General features: G+C 49.7%; 1 protein-coding gene across 3 annotated transcripts in view; it reads left to right on the top strand.

Annotated features, from left to right (window-relative positions):
* The first annotated feature begins 3,881 nt into the window (after window positions 1-3,881).
* LOC307208200 (uncharacterized protein) overlaps window positions 3,882-19,055 on the top strand; it is a 28,041-nt gene continuing 12,867 nt past the window's right edge. Inside the window, exons 1-5 of one of the 3 annotated variants that reach the window (XM_079962735.1) lie at window positions 3,882-3,987; window positions 9,424-10,836; window positions 12,996-13,121; window positions 16,329-16,427; window positions 18,644-18,757. In XM_079962735.1, the coding sequence (XP_079818861.1) occupies window positions 9,919-10,836; window positions 12,996-13,121; window positions 16,329-16,427; window positions 18,644-18,757 (1,257 nt within the window). In that variant the 5' untranslated portion in view covers window positions 3,882-3,987; window positions 9,424-9,918. Of the gene's footprint in view, window positions 3,988-4,962; window positions 5,078-5,140; window positions 5,276-9,423; window positions 10,837-12,995; window positions 13,122-16,328; window positions 16,428-18,643; window positions 18,758-19,055 lie in introns of those variants that run through there. The other 2 variants (XM_079962734.1, XM_079962736.1) reach the window with 2 other exon arrangements.

The raw sequence follows: 19,055 nt of genomic DNA, 5'->3' as shown, positions 1-19,055 counted from the left end.
CCCTGGAGTCCAAGACCACCCCCCCCCCGAAACATCATACCTACATCACAGAAAAGGCGGTCTACAACAGAAATCTGAGTGCGTTGTTTATCTCCTATCTGGCAAGTTACCTGATTGCATTATCTGGGTTTTGGCCACTCTTTTGTTATTATAACTACTTAATTCCTGAATTTAGGTCACAGGTCACAGGCTCACACCCTGTTCATATCTTGAATGTGCCCTTAAGACAGGATTTGTGAGGAAAGAGACAATGGGGAGGTTTCCCACTTTGACCTTGCAGAGAAAGATTTGAGGTCAATTTGTTCAGGACCTTTTCTGTGGGGTTTCAGACATATGGTTTATATATACAGTTATGAACATTTATCTATATGACCTTAAAATTCTTATAACACTGCCTTTTTACCAAGTCGGATCGCTGCATCTAGATTAGTATTGTCTACACTGACTGGCAGCTACAGCTCTCCAGGGGTTCAGAAAGAAGCCTCCCCCAGCCCCCCCCCCTGGAAATGCTGGGAATTGAAGGTTCATGCAAAGCCATTGAATTTGCTTGGGCTTAAGCTATGGGGGGACGCAGGTGGCGCTGTGGGTTAAAGCCTCAGCGCTAGGAGTTGCCGATCGAAAGGTCGGCGGTTCGAATCCCTGCGGCGGGGTGCGCTCCCGCTGCTCGGTCCCAGCGCCTGCCAACCTAGCAGTTCGAAAGCACCTCCGGGTGCAAGTAGATAAATAGGGACCGCTTACCAGCGGGAAGGTAAACGGCGTTTCCGTGTGCGGCTCTGGCTCGCCAGAGCAGCGATGTCACGCTGGCCACGTGACCCGGAAGTGTCTCCGGACAGCGCTGGCCCCTGGCCTCTTAAGTGAGATGGGCGCACAACCCCAGAGTCTGTCAAGACTGGCCCGTACGGGCAGGGGTACCTTTACCTTTACCTTTAAGCTATGGCCCACCTTTGGCCCTCCAGCAGATGTAGGACTACAACTCCCAGAATCCTTCACTATAGGCGGAGCAGCTGTTGCAAACCTGTTGCTCTCCAAATGCTTCCTACTCTCTTAGAGTCCACCAAGTTGCCTGCCACCCTGCGGCAGTGTGTCCCATCACCTGCACCCGAAGGGCCTGGCTGCGGATTTTGTGCAGCAGATGTTGCAGAACTACAATTCCCATCATCCCTGGTTCTTGGGGCTGATGGGACTTGGAGTCCACCAACACTCAAAGGGTCTCCCCCCCATTGCCTGCACATGGAATGGGGTGGGGTAGGGAGGAGGGCTTGTATACCATCTCCACCCCCTTCCCCAGGCAGGAGGATGTTTGGGCCTGGCTCTGCTTCCTGATCAATAGTAAAGGTAAAGGGACACCTGACCATTAGGTCCAGTCGTGGCTGACTCTGGGGTTGCGGCGCTCATCTCGCTTTACTGGCCGAGGGAGCTGGCGTACAGCTTCCGGGTCACGTGGCCAGCAGGACTAAGCCGCTTCTGGCAAACCAGATCAGCGCACGGAAACGCCGTTTACCTTCCCGCTGGAGCGGTACCTATTTATCTACTTGCACTTTGACGTGCTTTTGAACTGCTAGGTTGGCAGGAGCAGGGACTGAGCAACGGGAGCTCACCCCGTCGTGGGGATTCGAACCGCCGACCTTCTGATCGGCAAGCCCTAGGCTCTGTGGTTTAACCCACAGCGCCACCCGCGTCCCTCCCGATCAATACCTGTGCTTTAAAGTAATTGGGAGTAAACAGCACATAGAATCATAGAGTTGGAAGGGAGGATCACCTGTAATATTCAGCTGCCCCATACGGGGATTGAACTTGCAACCTTGACATGAGCACCACGCTCTAACCCATGGGTAGGCAAACTAAGGCCTGGGGGCCGGATCCAGCCCAATCGCCTTCTCAATCCGGCCCATGGACAGTCCGGGAATCAGCATGTTTTTACATGAGTAGAATGTGTGCTTTTATTTAAAATGCATCTCTGAGTTATTTGTGGGGCATAGGAATTCGTTCATTCCCCCCCCCCATCTAGTCCGGCCCCCACAAGGTCTGAGGGACAGTGGCCCGGCCCCCTGCTGAAAAAGTTTGCTGACCCCTCCTCTAACCACCTGAGCTATCCAGGCTGGGGGGTGTCAGTAACTATCCAGGTCCACTAGATGGTGGTCTAGGATCACCAACTGTCTTCATGTCCATTCCACATTTTAAACTTCTCCTAAAAGCCCAAAAGGAAAAGAAGTGGGGTGGTTAAAAGCAACTCTTAGTTTAGGCTGGGAGTGTGGCTTCCCCTGCTTTTCTCCACCTGGTGCCCTCCAGCTATTCTGGACGGCGACTCCCAATATGGCCGATGGGAGTTGTAGTCGAAAGCATCCAGAGAACAGCAGGTTGGCGAAAGCTGAGCCAGTGAGCTTCGTGGCTGAGTGGAGATTTGAACCTGGAGGATGAGTTTGGATTTGATATCCCGCTTTATCACTACCCGAAGGAGTCTCAAAGCGGCTCACATTCTCCTTTCCCTTCCTCCCCCACAACAAACACTCTGTGAGGTGAGTGGGGCCGAGAGACTTCAGAGAAGTGTGACTGGCCCAAGGTCACCCAGCAGCTGCATGTGGAGGAGCGGAGACGCGAACCAAGTTCACCAGATTACGAGTCCACTGCTCTTAACCACTACACCACACTGGCTCATAGCCCAGGGCAGCGGACCCTTTGGTCCTCCAGATGTTGTTGAACTACAATTCCCATCAGCAAGCCTAATCCAATGGCTAGGGATGGTGGGAGTTGTAGTTCAGCAACATCCGGAGGACCAAAGATTGGGTACTCGCACCTGCTGTAACCACTCCATCATGCTGCCTCTTATACAATCCACCCATCTACAGCGCTACCGCATTAATTGATGAAGAAAAGAAGAACTTTAAATTGAGATCAGGAAGGCAGTTCCCAAGCCACCGGCTCCAGTGCATGGATGTGTTTTTCTAACTGGGGAGGAAAGCAAAACGCTTTCACAGACACTCTACTTTATTGATGAATCATCATTCTGCACTTTTTATAACTGAAATGAAAAGGAAAGTAATTAAACGAGGTGGCTTTGCGAGATAGTCCCCCCCCCCTTCACCTGAACAATGAGTTGTGATCTAACCCGTGACTAACCTTCCCCAGTCCCTCCTCTCTCAGAGAACCCAGGCGTCCTGGCTCCCGGCCCTGCGGGAGTGGATTAGTTTTAGAAGCCAGTGGCCATTTTTTGCTTGTCACATTCCATAGTAGCAACCCAGGCGTAAAAAGCAGGGAAGTCCAGCATGAACAGAATTTACACTGATCTCTAAACAGACATGAGGGAATGGAGGCCAAGAGGGAAGCTGGACGTCTCTTCCAACATTTATTGCGCGCGGGCACCCGGCTCCCTTTGCTTTACGAATGAATGGCGCTTTCGCAGGGGAGGTTTGGGCGTGAGAGAATTCAGGGCCGACGGCTTACGTGGCTGGAGCCAATGTCAACACGAGTGAAGGGTGCGACGTGGCACAAAGTCCCGGCCCCACGCCCTGGCCGATCCTGCCTCCAGGTCAAGTCACTAGTCCTCGGTGAGGATACCAAGCGGCGTCGAGGCACCGCCGCCCCCTAGCGACCGGGTATGGAAACGCGGAGTGTGCATGGAGAGGTTTCAGCTGTGAAGTTGTTGCTTCCGGAGCCTTCCGAAGGGAGAACCCAGGCGTCCTGCTACAGTTGCTGCTCCGCGGGGTTCCGGGAGGGGAGGGGCGGAGGCGGGAAGGTAGGATCAGGGAAAACAAGCAACCTTTCCAGCTGGGCAGCCAGACGGAGGAGTGGATTAGCCCGGGCAAATCCTTTTAGCGCGCCCCATCACATGGTCCGTTTAAGTGGCTTGTTGGCTGCAAACCTCTCCCGCAAGGCAATTAGCAGCGCGGGGGGGGGGGAGGGGAGGGGAGAGCGAGGGAGAAGATGCCCTTTAAAGGGGAAAAGGACGGGGACGAACTTTGTCCGGAGAAAAATAGCAGAGAGAGCGAGGTAAGCCCCAAGCACAAAAAGAAAGAATGAAAGACAGACAGAAAGAAAGAGGTTTTCCTGTCCTCTCTCTGGGCCGATCTTCTAGCGGGACCCCCGAGTGCTCTGATTTGTAGCAACGCCGTGCGTATAAAGGGGGGAATGGGTTACTTTTAATGGAAGTTGGAACACCGTGCATTTAAAGCGCGCGCGTTGCGCACACACAAGTATTGCGCACTGTAGTTTGAGGGCGCCGGGAGCTGTAGCTCTGCGATGGGAAATCTACAATTCCCAGGATTCTTTTTTTTTTAGGGAGTTCGGATGTGCTTTTGAAGACGCCTGCGATTTAGAACACACACAAAGGCTGTTGGGGGGGGGGGGCGGATTTGCGAGCCAGGATTGCCCGGGCTCTTGGGAAAGTGGGGCACTTCGATTTTATCGTCCTCTTTGCAGAGAGACGGGCTTCTGTGCTTGGTCAGGCAGGCAGGCAGCAGTTGGCCGGGTGCAGCTTGCTTTCCTGGCGTGGAGATGCGACGAGGAAGGCTTCACCTGGTGGATTTCTGCCTGTTGGGGGGGGGGACAGATCCTGAAGCTGAGGCTCCAATACTTTGGCCACCTCATGAGAAGAGAAGACTCCCTGGAAAAGACCCTGACATTGGGAAAGATGGAGGGCACAAGGAGAAGGGGATGACAGAGGATGAGATGGTGGGACAGTGTTCTCCAAGCTACCTAAATGAATTTGAACAAACTGCGGGAGGCAGCGGAAGACAGGAGTGCCTGGCGTGCTCGGGTCCAGGGGGTCACGGAGAGTAGGAGACGACTAAACGACTAAACAACCACAGGGTGGAGGGAGAGGAGCAAGCCAGAGTTCTCAAGTTCTCCCTACACGTGGGGAGGGGAAGCCTGATGAGGGCGGGGAGAGGCTCCGGTAAGGAAGAGCCGGTCCGGGATGCCTGAGTGTGGGCGTTCCTCCCTTGGAGGTGGGGCTCCGGGCTCCGGTGTCCGCCAGGTGTGCTGGCTGCACTTTGCTCGGGGTGGAGCAGCAGCAGGTAAGGGAGAGATGATGTGTCACAGCTAATGGAGGGCGAACGGTGCAGCCAGCCTCCCCGCACAGGTAAGCACAGCAGCCTGGCGTCGAAAGTTGCGTGGTGGAGGGGAGGTGGCTCAGAGACGCCTGCAATGGCCCAGGGAGCAAATCAGTACAGAGTGAAACTGTATAATGCAAAGTCCACGCTGGAGAAACAATATGCCTCACCAGGACTCCTGGGTCCTCTTCTGTGGAGGAGGGAAGTTGCTCAGGAAGGCTCCCCAGGTAAGAAGGGACCTCAGCAGGAGCAGAGGGGCTGCAGTAGCTTAGGGGAACATGCTTTTGCAAGAAGACGAATCCAGGTTCAATCTACTGCATTTCCCTGGAGAACAACTGCCAGTCAGTGTAAAGGTAAAGGGACCCCTGACCATTAGGTCCAGTCATGACTGACTCTGGGGTTGCGGCGCTCATCTCGCTCTATAGGCCGAGGGAACCGGCGTACAGCTTCCAGGTCATGTGGCCAGCCTGACTAAGCCGCTTCTGGCGAACCAGAACAGCGCACGGAAACGCCATTTACCTTCCCACCGGAGTGGTACCTATTTATCTGCTTGCACTTTAACGTGTTTTCGGACTGCTAGGTTGGCAGGAACTGGGAGCTCACTCCGTCGCAGGGATTCGAACTGCCGACCTCCTGTTCAGCAAGCCCTAGGCTCTGTGGTTTAACCCACAGCGTCACCCACGTCCCTGCCAGTCAGTGTAGACAATACTAAATTACTTGGACCCATGGTCTGAATTGAGGGATGGGGTGATAGGGTGGGTTGCAAAGGGCCTGCTGGAGAAGGAGTGGGACTGTAGCTCAGCAACGTGCAAAAGGTCCAGCCTGGGTTCAGTCCCTGGCATTACTCATTATAAAAGGAAGTGGCAGGCAATGGGAAGGAGAGGCTTGCTGCTAGCGGTAGAATGGAGTCTGACCTGGAAGAAAGCAACTGTGCTGCCTGCTGCCAGATCTGGGCGGGGCTTGGGGGGGGGGAGGCAAAATTCCAGCAAGGTGGTTGCTACTGGTTTCTTGGGGCAGAAATCCTGGATAAGCAAAGTGATGAGGGTCTGGTACTTTTATGGGCTGGAACCTGATTAGTCAGATAGCATGTAGGTCCCTAGGCCTGCAAAAGGATATCCCATGATTTTAAAAATGGACGGGTTTTTTGTTTTGTTTTTAAAGGTGCCCCACAAATCTGGTTGGCTTTGTAAGCTGAAGGAAGCTTGAGGGAAGCGATCTGTACTGTCCTTATATCCTTGCTTAGGGTAGCTGCTTCCAGGAGCGAGAAGATTGCTTCTCTTGTGTGTATGGATTTATTACTCTCCCTTCCTGCCTCTGAAAAAAATCAATCGCCATCTGTCCCTGTTTTTCCCCTGGTCCCCTTTTGGACGTCTTGATCCAGAGACCAAGGCTACATACACACCAGATGCTTAATGCACGTAACTTTCCCCAGAGAAGGCTGGGAGCTGTAGTTCTGCACAGGACAAGCTACAGTTCCCATAATTATTTGGGAGAAGCAAGATGCTTAAAAGGTACAGTGTGTGCAGTTTAGAGCTGGATTTCCTGGCACCAGAGGCATCCGTCTTCTGCTTTCTTGATTCATAGCCACCAGCCCACCTGTCATGCTTGGGGAAAGGAAAGGGAGTTTTGCTACAGGAGACACTGGTTGATAAGAACATAAGAAGAGCATTGCTGGATCAGGGCAAAGGAACATCTAGCCCAGGGGTCAGCAAACTTTTTCAGCGGGGGGCCAGTTCACTGTCCCTCAGACCTTGTGGGGGCCGGACTGTATGGGGGGGGGGAGTGAACGAATTCCTATGCCCCACAAATAACCCAGAGATGCATTTTAAAGAAAATGACACATTCTACTCATGTAAAAACACCAGGCAGGCCCCACAAATAACTCAGAGATGCTTTTTAAATAAAAGCACACATTCTACTCATGTAAAAACACCAGGCAGGCCCCACAAATAACCCAGAGATGCTTTTTAAATAAAAGGACACATTCTACTCATGTAAAAACACACTGATTCCCAGACCGTCCACGGGCCGAATTTAGAAAGGGATTGGGACGGATTCGGCCCCCGGGCCTTAGTTTGCCTACCCATGATCTAGCCCAACATCCTATTCTCACAGATATCTGTGGGAAGCTCACAAACAAGACCCGTTCCAGGCCAAAGCCTAGTCCAGCATTCTGTTCTCACAGTGGCCAACTGGATGCCTGTGTGGGAAAGCAGCAAGCAGGACCTGAGCACAAGAGAACTCACACAATCCTGGATAGCCCAGTTGGTTAGAGCGAGGTGCTGATAACGCCAGGGTTGCAGGCTCAGTCCCCATAAGGGACAGCTGCGTATTCCTGCATTTCAGGGGGCTGGACTAAATTATCCTCAGGATTCTCCACAATTCTGTGATTCTTTGATTCCTCTCCAGGGTGGTGTAGTGGTTGAGAGCGGTAGTCTCGTAATCTGGGGAACCGGGTTCGTTTCCCCGCTCCTCCACCTGCAGCTGCTGGGTGACCTTGGGCCAGTCACACTTCTCTGAAGTCTCTCAGCCCCACTCACCTCACAGAGTGTTTGTTGTGGGGGAGGAAGGGAAAGGAGAATGTTAGCCGCTTTGAGACTTCTTAAAGGGAGTGAAAGGCGGGATATCAAGTCCAAACTCTTCTTCTTCTTCTAGTTTCCAGCAACTGGTATTTAAAAGCATTATTGCCTCTGCTACTGGGGGGGGAATGCAGAGAGACTTTTCCTCCAAGAATTTGTCTAATCCCCTCCTAAAGCTGCCCAAGACAAAAGCTGTTAACAAAATAAAGTCATAAAACAATTAAATACACACACACAAGTGCAGAACAATTAACTGAAGCAGCAGCAAGCTAAAATCAGTTTCAATAAGACCAGAAATAAAAATTTCAGTGACTTTAATGATATAAAATGTAACCCAGCATCAATTAAAAACAGGCTGAAAAATCCACGTTTCCAAGGCTCGTTTAAATATCGAGGCAATTCAAAACAAAAATTTATGGAAAAGCGGGATAGATATAAGATATATGTTCAAAACTACAATAAAGGTTTGCTATGTATGCTAGCATTCGATTGACATTGGAGAGAGACTGAGCTGAGAAATAAGACCAAGACCATATTGATATAGGAATGTATTAGATAAAATGTAAAGAAATATACAATAATAAGCGTATTTTCCTTTGTAAAAAAGGAATATACAACGGGATAGACAGGAAGTCCAAAGTGTTGGTACATATTTGAGTTTGGAATAGTTTTTTGTCCTTGTTTCCCCCCCCCCCCTTAGGTATATAAACTTTGTCTATAAACTTCGTATACATGCTGAAAATTATATTATAATAAGCCTTGTGATGTAATATGATAGTTTACCGAAGTAACATAAAAATGTTAATAAATAAATAAATAAATAAAACTCCATATACCGGTAGGCATTCCCTCTGAGTGAGAGAAAAGGGGTGAACGTGTCTTTTAAAAAGCTGCTTGCCACTGAACTTTTATGTATTAAAATAATTTATATTGAAATCTGCTGCCTGATTAATCAGGAGCAGGTTTTGAAATCTTTTTAACTGAATGAATTTACAGTACACTGCTTAACAAGTTTCACAGCCCTAATGATTTCTGCTGTTGGATGTATCTGCTGTGGTAGCTCAGTCGGTAGAGCATGAGGCTCATAATCTCAGGGTTGTGGGTTCAAGCCCCGCCTTGGGCAAATGATTCCTGCATTGCTGGGGTTGGACTAGATGACCCTCGGGGTCCCTTCCAACTCCACCATTTTATACATCTATGAGTCTATGGATCTCTTGGCTGTTGGATCATAGCTGTCCATCACGCTCCTCGGGAGTCACACTTTCAACTAAAGAGAAGCACTTTCCCAGTCTTTGAGAGGCTAGACAAGTAAGTTTGGGTTTCATACCTAGGATTTAAGTGGTGTGCATTTGGTTCACATGTGTACACCTCCGTTATGACAAAGCCTAGTTTCACAGCAAGAATAAAAAAGGTTCCGCTATCAGAATAAATGTATGCCAGTGATGACATATTTGTTGAATTTAAACTATTTATTAACTTGTGTTGATTCCGGCCTTCAAGTTGTAATCTTTAAAGCAGTTTAAAAACCAGGAAGACTAGAACCATGCTCTTTTTTTCCTCTCTCGGAAAAACATGAGAATACTTGGTGTGTTACACTCTGCGTGCAAATATCCTATTTGCGTGCTTTCACAGCTTTGGGTGGAGAGTAGAGAGAATGCGCTCTCTTCCCCCACCCCAGCCCTCCACCTTCCTGGGAAATTACAGACTGTTTTTTAGTTCATGAAGTTTCTGGTTGGTCTGGTTTTTTTGTTCCTAATCCTGGGTGTGTATTTGTAAAATATATTCTTTGCCTGCAGGTGCTTCTGGCATGTTTCATTTGGATGAATTTGGCAAACAATGATCTTGATAAATGATACGAGCCATTGGGAGCGTGAAGCCAAGCTGATCCATCAGTAGGTGTTTCTGTTGTTGTCTTACTCAGAGTTGAAGCCGAGAAACTAGAACCTGGCTTTCGGATTTCCATTGGGGGGAGGCATACTAGACCTCAAGAAATCAAATAGACACTTCTGAGTGCTCCAGAAACAAAAGCCCCAGGTACCATCTGGACTGAGACAGGATCAGAACACCGTAGTAGGGAAGCTACAATTAGAATTTTGGAGAGAATGAAATACAGGCCTTGAGGATCCAGAAAAACCAATCCAGAAACATTCTTCGGCTTAGCCTGAGCAGATTGTTGAATACAGAAAAGTTCTAGAAGTTCCAGCTCTTGCAGTGATTTACAGCTGCCAGGGACTACATGGAGGCTCAGAAAAGCGCAGGATTTCCTTCCGCTGCCCCTTGCCTCTGAACCCATGGAGAGCCTCAACAATTTCTGCCGCCTCTGCGGCACAGTGCTTCGCGGCAACCACCGGCGATGGCTGTTCAGCCGCAGTGGGGGCAGTTCGCGCCCTGACCTGCAGGTGGTGCTGTCCTACGTCCTCAGCCGGGAGCCTCCCCAGCGCGGCGATGGGCGGGGGGAGTTCTTGTGCGGGAAATGCGCCCAGGCCTTGGGCCGGGTGTACCGTTTTGACACCGTCATCGCCCGGGTGCAAGCCCTCTCCATCGACCGCCTCCAGCGCCTGCTCTCGGAGAAAGACCAGCTGGCTCGCACCCTCCGCCACATCCACGCGCAGCGCTTCCCGGAGGATGCCGGCGCCACGTTCTCCTACGTGGGCCAAGAGATCTCCGCCAGCATCGCGGATCTGCCCCACGTGCGCTACCAGCGCCTACTGCAGGACGACATGGCCCTCTCTCAGTATGAGTGCTGGGCCGGGGACGCCGACGGCAGCAGCCCGGGGACTCCCTGCCGGTCGCGGCAGTGCCGCAGCTGCCACGGGCTCCGGGTGGAGGATTCGGATTACGAGTGGGTGTGCCGGACCCCCAGGCGGCTGGGGGTGCTGTCTCCCGGCTTCCCCCTCTGCCGGGACAAGTCACAGAGCATGCCCACGGTCCACCGTGCCGGATCCCGTGCCTCGCTCCGCTCGCAGAGCTTGGGAGACGCTGAATCTTGCTCTATGTTGTCGTTGGACACTCTGCCGGAGCTGGATGTGGCGTGGGGGGCTCTGAGGGCACTGAGGGGCATCGAGAGGAAACAGCTGCGGGTGCCAGCGGGCAGCAAGATCCCGGTGCTGGCCAGGAACAGGCACGTGCCCACTCCTCGGAGGGAGAGCCCCTTGGGAGAGGAGGCTTTTGAAGAGATGGTGGATGAGTTCCTGCCCCTGGAGCCGAAGGTAAGAGGCAGAAAGAGAGGCAGGCAGGTGAGGTCTCTGCTTAAATCATTCCTGCTCAAGGATCCATGCAGCAAAAGTGCTTTAATGGTGTAGCATATTTGTGAGCTAAGCTGTCAGGGAGCCAGGCTGCAATAAATCACACTGAGTACATGAAGTTAACTCTTTATTAGAAGAAACAAGGCCTGCTCAGGGGAGCCAGGCCTAATGAGCACAGCAATTCTTCTTGGTAGATCTTGGCCCTATGAGGCCAAGATTAAAGATTCCCACCTCCCCACAGCTGCTTATGTTTTCTTCTCTCCTGGGTCCTTCCCAAGCAATCTGAGACTCTGCCGTCTTGCCTGTCTGTGCTCCTCTCTCTTCATACCTCTTCGGGTCCTGGGAGACTGTAAGGAGAGGACCTTGTCACAGCAGGAGCGGGAAGACCTCCTGGACTCTTCACCAGCCTGGCTCATCTCTGCCTCTTGCCTCCTCTCCTGATTCCTCTTCTGCTTCCGGACTGCTCTCTGCCACAGCTTCTTCCTGCTCACTAAACCCTGTTGCCTTTTCAGCTTCCAACCCTCCTCTTCCTAGTCTGCTCCCTCTTCTTGCTCTGACTACTCATCATCACCCCACCACCTCTCCCTGGCCTCTTTCCCTTGGGGGTCCCCCAACTGGTGCCTCCCACCATTCCTCTGCATTCAGCCAGACTATGGCATAAGCCATGGTTTGTTTAGCCCAAGTGTTGCGTGTGTGGATGTCAGATTTAACCATGGTTTGTTTGATGCCAGAAACCACAACGTGAAGCTGTAGTTTGTTATTGGCGCATGAACCTCCTAAACACCCACCAAACTAAAGAGGTAGAACAAGCTGGGAGAGGAAACAAAACAAACCCTGAGGAAATAAACTAGGGGTCAGCAAACTTTTCCAGCAGAGGGCCGGTCCACTGTTCCTCAAACCTTGTGGGGGGGGGGCCAGACTATTTTTTTTTTTTTAAATGAACAAATTCCTATGCCCCACAAATAACCCAGAGATGCATTTTAAATAAAAGCACACATCCTACTCATGTAAAAACACCAGGCAGGCCCCACAAATAACCCAGAGATGCACTTTAAATAAAAGGACACATTCTACTTATGTAAAAACACGCTGATTCGCGGGCTGGATTTAGAAGGCGATTGGGCCAGATCCTGCCCCCGGGCCTTAGATTGCCTACCCATGAAATAAACCATACTTTGTCTGCTCATTTCTGAGATAACCCAGGAACTGTTGAAGCAAACCAGGGGTCCAAATTCCCACCTAGCCATGGCTAACCTTGGGCCAGGTGCTTCCTCTCAGCCGAAACTACCTTGCAGGGTTCTTGTGTGGGCAAAATGGAGATGGGAAGAGCAATGCACACTGCCTTCAGCTCCTTGGAGGAGCCTAGAAGTTAAGAGGCGGTTTCTGGTGGGGAAATGCGGCAAGAGTATCCAACACAAAAGCAGCCTGTCTGCTTGATTCTGGCCCCGAAACTTGTGGTTTTATTCCTCCCTTGCCCCACAGGACCCTAAGTAGGAGGCACACCGCTGGATGAGGCCTTGAGGCCTGGCAAGCCCTCTCACCCACATAGATCTTGCCACCCAGGAATCCTCCCGGTCTAACCCTGTTTTCTTTTTCTTTTTTTAAAATAATATTTATTAAAGTTTCAACAATTACAGAAAGAAAAAATAAACATACCACATTAAACAAAAACAAAACAACACACCACAATATAAAAAGAGGGGGGGGGACAAAAAAAACAGAGAAATAAAGCCCATTAAACAAAAACAAAAACGCAAAAAAGAAAATGCATCAGATCTCCTCATTACCATTTTTTCATTAGCTTATTTCCTTGACCTCCTCACACCTCCCTTTTTTGTATTCTAGGTCTATTATCTATTTCAGCAAATCCTTTCCCTCTTTTAAAATTTGTGTCCTGTAAATTGTCTTAATATAATGTAGCTTTACTTTTCCTCCTTTCGCCAATTAACAGTCAGTTATTCCCAAATCCTTTATATCCTTCCTGCTAAAATCATATAATATTGTTCCAACATCCTTCTTAACAGATATTAATTTTACAGTGTTTCTGTAAATAGTCTTTAAATTTCCTCCAATCTTCCTCCACCGACTCTTCTCCCTGGTTAACCCTGTTTTCTTTCCCTTAGTTCCAGGCTCAGCAGATGCTGCAACAGGATTTCCAAGGGGCATACAAGAACCTGAAGCAGCGCCTTGAGGCTGCCGAAGGAGAACTCGGGAGCTCTCAGGAGAAGCTGGGAGAGGACGTGAAGCCGGTAGAGCCATTTTGCTTTGGGGCAGGGGAGGGAAAACTGGCCAGGGCAGCCTTTGCTTCGCTCCCAAATTGCAAGCTGTGCACAGGGAGCCTTCTGTTCAGTCAGACCTTGGCATCATCTAGCTCAGGATTGTCTGCACTGGCCGGCAGCTGCTTTTGTTAGCTGCTGTTGTCCCTCTAGGACTAGAGGGGCTGGGAGCTGGGGGCACTGTCATACAGTGGTTCTGCTCCTTCCTCCTGGGCCGTGTTCAGAAAGTGGTGGTGGGGGATGAGTGTTCAGACCCCTGGGCTCTCACTTGTGGGGTGCCTCAGGGTTCCATCCTGTCCCCCATGCTTTTTAACATCTATATGCAGCCGCTGGGAGAGATCATCGGGGGTTTGGGCTGGGTGTTCATCAATATGCGGATGATACCCAGCTCTACCTCTCTTTCAAATCGGAACCAGTGAAGGCGGTGAAGGTCCTGTGTGAGTGCCTGGAGGCGGTTGGAGGATGGATGGCGGCTAACAGATCGAGGTTGAATCCTGACAAGACAGAAGTACTGACAGGGGGCGGGCGGGTGTGGGGGGCTCCCTGGTCCTGAATGGGTTAACTGTGCACCCGAAGGACCAGGTGCGCAGCCTGGGAGTCATTTTGGACTCACAGCTGTCCATGGAGGCACAGGTCAAATCTGTATCCAGGGCAGCTGTTTACCAGCTCCATCTGGTACGTAGGCTGAGACCCTATCTGCCCGCAGACTGTCTCGCCAGAGTGGTACATGCTCTGGTTATCTCCCGCTTGGACTACTGCAATGCGCTCTACATGGGGCTACCTTTGAAGGTGACCCGGAAACTACAACTAATCCAGAATGCGGCAGCTAGACTGGTGACTGGGAGCGGCCGCCGAGACCATATAACACCGGTCTTGAAAGACCTACACTGGCTCCCAGAACGTTTCCGAGCACAATTCAAAGTGTTGGTGCTGACCTTTAAAGCCCTAAACTGCCTCGGTCTAGTATACCTGAAGGAGCGTCTCCACCTCCATCATTCTGCCTGGACACTGAGGTCCAGCGCCAAGGGCGAGAAGCCAAGTTACAGGGAAGCCAAGCGAGAAGCTGCGAGAAGCCAAGTTACAGGGAACCAGGCAGAGGGCCTTCTTGGTAGTGGCGCCCGCCCTGTGGAACGCCCTCCCACCAGATGTCAAAGAGAAAAATAACTACCAAACTTTTAGAAGACATCTAAAGGCAGCCCTGTTTAGGGAAGCTTTTAGTGTTTAATAGGTTATTGTATTTTAGTGTTTTATTGGAAGCTGCCCAGAGTGGCTGGGGAAACCCAGCCAGATGGGTGGGGTATAAATAATAAATTATTATTATTAATTATTATTTGTTAGACAGGAACCTCTCCCAGGCTGCCTGGAGACGCCAGGGCTTGAACCTGGGACCTTGTGCATGCAAAGCAGATGTTCCACCACTGAGCTATGGCGCTTGTAACATCCTCTTACCAACTAAGGGGGTGTCAGGTGCGCTGGGCACCTTTGGGAAGAAGGGTGGGATATAATTGAATAATAAAAAGGCTACAGAGTAAATCCAGAGTGGAATCCCTAAGATGTTTGGGTGTTGCTTTGAACGCCTCCTTCCAGCAACTCCTGCAGTCAAGGTCTTGCTATGCTTTCCTTTCGATGACATCAGAGAAGTCAAGAGGAGGGTCTTGTCATCTGAGCAGCCAAGGACCTCCAGAGATGTGGCCCAACCTTGCACCCTGGGGAGGTGACTTGGGTGCTGCAAAAACAACACACGAGGCAGCAGTTACAGATTACCAGTCTCTTCAGCCACTTCACCCCTGGAGGCGCACTCCATTGTCTCTTGAGACAGACGGATGCCAACCCCTCCCAAAAAATATTATAATAACTGCAGAGATGTGGATGGCGCTGTGATCTAAACTACTGAGCCTCTTGGGCTTGACAATTGGAAGGTTGGCGGTTCGAATCCCGCGATGGGGTGAGCTCCCGTTGCTCTGTCCCAGCTCCTGCCAACCTAGCAGTTTGAAAGCATGCCATTTCAAGTAGATAAATAGGTACCACTGTGGCGGGAAGGTAAGCGGCGTTTCCTTGCGCTCTGGTTTCCATCATGGTGTCCTGTTGCGCCAGAAGCAGTTTAGTCATGCTGGCCACATGACTCGGAAAGCTGTCTGTGGACAAACGCTGGCTCCTCCGGCCTGAAAGCGAGATGAGCGCTGCGACCCCATAGTCTCCTTTGACTGGACTTAACTGTCCAGGGGTCCTTCACCTTTTTACCTTTACCTATTATAACTATTATAACTATGAAACGTGGGTGGCACTGTGGGTTAAACCACAGAGCCTAGGACTTGCCGATCAGAGGATCGGCAGTTTGAATCCCCGTGACGGGGTGAGCTCCCGTTGCTCGGTCCCTGCTCCTGCCCACCTAGCAGTTCAAAAGCACGTCAAAGTGCAAGTAGATAAATAGGTACCGCTCTGGCGGGAAGGTAAATGGTGTTTCCGTGCGCTGCTCTGGTTCGCCAGAGGCGGTTTTATCATGCTGGCCACATGACCCGGAAGCTGTACACCGGCTCCCTCGACCAATAAAGCGAGATGAGTGCCGCAACCCCAGAGTCGGTCACGACTGGACCTAATGGTCAGGGCTCCCTTTACCTTTATTATAACAACTATTACGGAGTTCTTTTCTCAGGACAGCCCTGAGCAAGTGGTAGTCTGATATTGGAGGGCAGAGTTCAGCATGCCCCCTAAGCTAGGCCATTGCTCCTGTGTCTGGTGGAGGCAGTGAAGGGTGCTGCCCCATCTCTAGTGCTGAAGTAAGAATGTACTGCCAGCCTGGCTGGAATATGGGAAGGTAAACGGGGATCACCTTCTTTTTATTTTCCCTTGGGTAGCAAAATGTCTGATCGTAGTAGCTCAGTGATGGAGCCTCTGCATTGCATTATGAAGGCCCCAGTCCCTGGCATTTCCAGGTCAGGCTGGGCAAAGCTGATACCTGAAAAACTGGACAACTTCTGTCGGTCAGAGTTGACAGTACTGAACTGAATAGACTCAGTGAAAAGCACTCAGTTCTGACTCAGTGAAAAGCAGGTTGCCATGTCTTGGTTTTAGCACTGCCTCTTGATGTTAGGACCTGGTCACTGTTTCCTTTTTGCTCCCTTCCCTGCCCTCTTGGGAATTTGTCCAAAACTTCTGTTTTGTTTCATTCCCCAATATTAGGAGGCTGGGATTTCCTCGGAGGTGAAGGCCGCCAGTAGCCAAGAGCGGCTGATTCAGCGGCTGGCAAGGTGTTTGCAGAGCAAGGAAAGGGCCTTACAGGTGAGGAGAGAGAGAAAAAAAAACCTTGGCATCCCATGCTGTGATAGAGTGGCCCATCCTAATCTCTCAAACGGGTGAAAAGGATGAATCGGAGGTGCAGGCTTCCCATGGAGTCATCTGGTCAGCCACAGTGAGAACAGGAAACTGTCTGGGCCTGATCCTGCAGGGCTCTTCTTACACAGAAATGAGTGAACCTGAATGGGACTGCTGTTTTTTGTCACAACCCCTAATACCTTTTCCTGCACGGGTCTCCTCAGACCCTCTATTGTTGGTTCTCTGATAGCTTTCTCTGGGTGGCCCTGTGGTCCAAACCACTGAGTTTCTTGGGCTTGTCTATTAGAAGGTTGGCGGTTCGATTCCCCACAACGGAGCGAGCTCCCATTGCTCTGTCCCAGCTCCTGCCAACCTAGCAGTTTGAAAGCATGCCAGTGCAAGTAGATAAATAGGTACCACTGCAGCAGGAAGGTAAATGGTGTTTCCCATCCAGGTGTCCTTTACCTTTTTTACTGATACCTTTCTTTGGGTGCCGCCCTCCAGAGACATTCAAAGGACAGCAGTGCAAGAACAGGGCTTTTGAGGGGATTAGTCCTGTATTTGTGGAGCATTCCATTTTTTATGGCAAAGACCTTTTTATTCTCTGAGGCATTTTGGCGCTGATGTGCTGTTTCAGTGGCCTTTTTAAAAATTCTTTTTACCAAAGTTGCTTCACCTTGTTCTTCTTGGGTTGTGAGAGAGAGGTGGGGTTTTTTTGGCATGAACTTTTGAAGTAGCAGTGAGGAATTTAAGTGGCCCTCCATTCTTCTCTGAGTGGCCCTCAGGACTCTCCTCAGACCAATGCTCCTCCCCAGCCCTGATTCTCATCTCCTTTGAGTGATTTTACCCCTTGCTGGAATGTCTCATTAACCTTTTATAAGGACTCTTGCATGCCTAGATTGAGAATAGAGAGGGACAGAGTCTTGGAGCAGCTTCAAAAGCTGGATTTCTGCCTGTTTTGAGAACCAAAGTTGCCCCGGTTCAAATTCTCCCCCTGCCGTGACACTTGCTGAGCTTGCTTGAGCCAGTGGTGTGCTCCGGGCCTAACCTACCTCACAGGGTTGTTGTGAGGATTAAAATGTGCATAATTTTGTGTGCTGCTTTGAGCTCCCTGGAATAAGGATAGGTTAAGATTTCAGAAACTATTTCCCCCCAAAAGGTAACTGAGGCATAGGCCCATCTCCCCTTCCAATACCTCAAATGGCAATGGGCAGGACATGGTGGCTTTTGTAGTAAGGTTAAAGCTTACTGGGAAATGATATATAATGAATTGAAAAAGATGTTTAAAATGACATTTGTAAAAAAAAAACAACCCAGAAGCCTTCCTTTTGGGAATTACAGTGGTACCTCGGGTTAAGTACTTAATTCGTTCTGGAGGTCTGTTCTTAACCTGAAACTGTTCTTAACCTGAAGCACCACTTTAGCTAATGGGGCCTCCTGATGCCGCCACACAATTTCTGTTCTCATCCTGAAGCAAAGTTCTTAACCTGAAGCACTATTTCTGGGTTAGCGGAGTCTGTAACCTGAAGCGTATGTAACCTGAGGTACCACTGTATAGGGTATACCCAGACTGTATCGAAATTTATTCATGTATGCGACTACAGTGGCAAGAATGTTACTTGCCCAAAAATGGAAAGAAGAAGTAGTCCCAGAAAAAGAAGAATGGATACGAAAACTTGTGGAATATGCAGAAATGGCGAAACTTACCAGAAAAATAAGAAATCAAGATAGTAAACTTTTTATAAAAGAATGGAAATGGTTTATTGAATATTTACAAACAAATTGTAAACAGATAAGAGCGTCGGCAGGGTTATTGTAATAACCTGCAGTTTTATAAGAGTATATATTTAAAGTAGATGAATAAATGAGCAAATTAATTTGGATATGCAGAAAATATTAAAAATAGTTTTAAGGAACCGCAGAAAGAGGGGGAATGAAGTCGAGCTTTGAAATAATAAAATGATTGTAACATTGGAGAAATGTATAAACCTAAAAAGCATAAATAAAATAAAATAAAAAGCAGCATAGAAGTTAAAATGATTGCAAAATTATTGAAATGTATGAAATTGAAGATTATAAATAAAATAATTTTAAAAGGGGAATGGATAGGATGTAGGAAATGATTTCAACTCCTCAGCATATAAAGCTCTCTCTCTCTGTGTCATCCTCTTTCTCTTCCCCAGGACTGTCTTATCCTCTTGCAGTCTCTTGGCCCTGCTGGGGTCAAGCCCTCCATGCTGGAAGCCCAGATAAAGCAAATGGCCCATCGCCTGAAGGAGAGAGACCAGGCCTTAGAGGTAACGGGAGTGCATGGAGCCAGAAATAGGACCCTGATCACTGAGCATCATGATCTACACATCCAATTTCCACTTTAACAGCCATGGAGAATCCTGGGAAATTTAGTTTTAAGGGTGCTTGGGATTGGAGGTCTGTGCAATCAGCACCATTAACCAGCTACTTCCCCTCGGACACTCTGGGGGAAAGCAGTGACTGTTAAAGTGGATTGAAAGTGTTTTAAATGCACATGCGAACCATGGAACCTTGCGCCATAATATATTTGTTAGGCCGCATCCCCACCATCTATTCAAAGCACTT

Source organism: Podarcis cretensis (genome assembly GCF_951804945.1).
Source record: "Podarcis cretensis genome assembly, chromosome: 2".
Taxonomy (NCBI): Eukaryota; Metazoa; Chordata; class Lepidosauria; order Squamata; family Lacertidae; genus Podarcis; species Podarcis cretensis.
The sequence above is the reverse complement of the archived record's forward strand: the minus strand, read 5'-3'. Positions and strand labels throughout refer to the sequence as shown.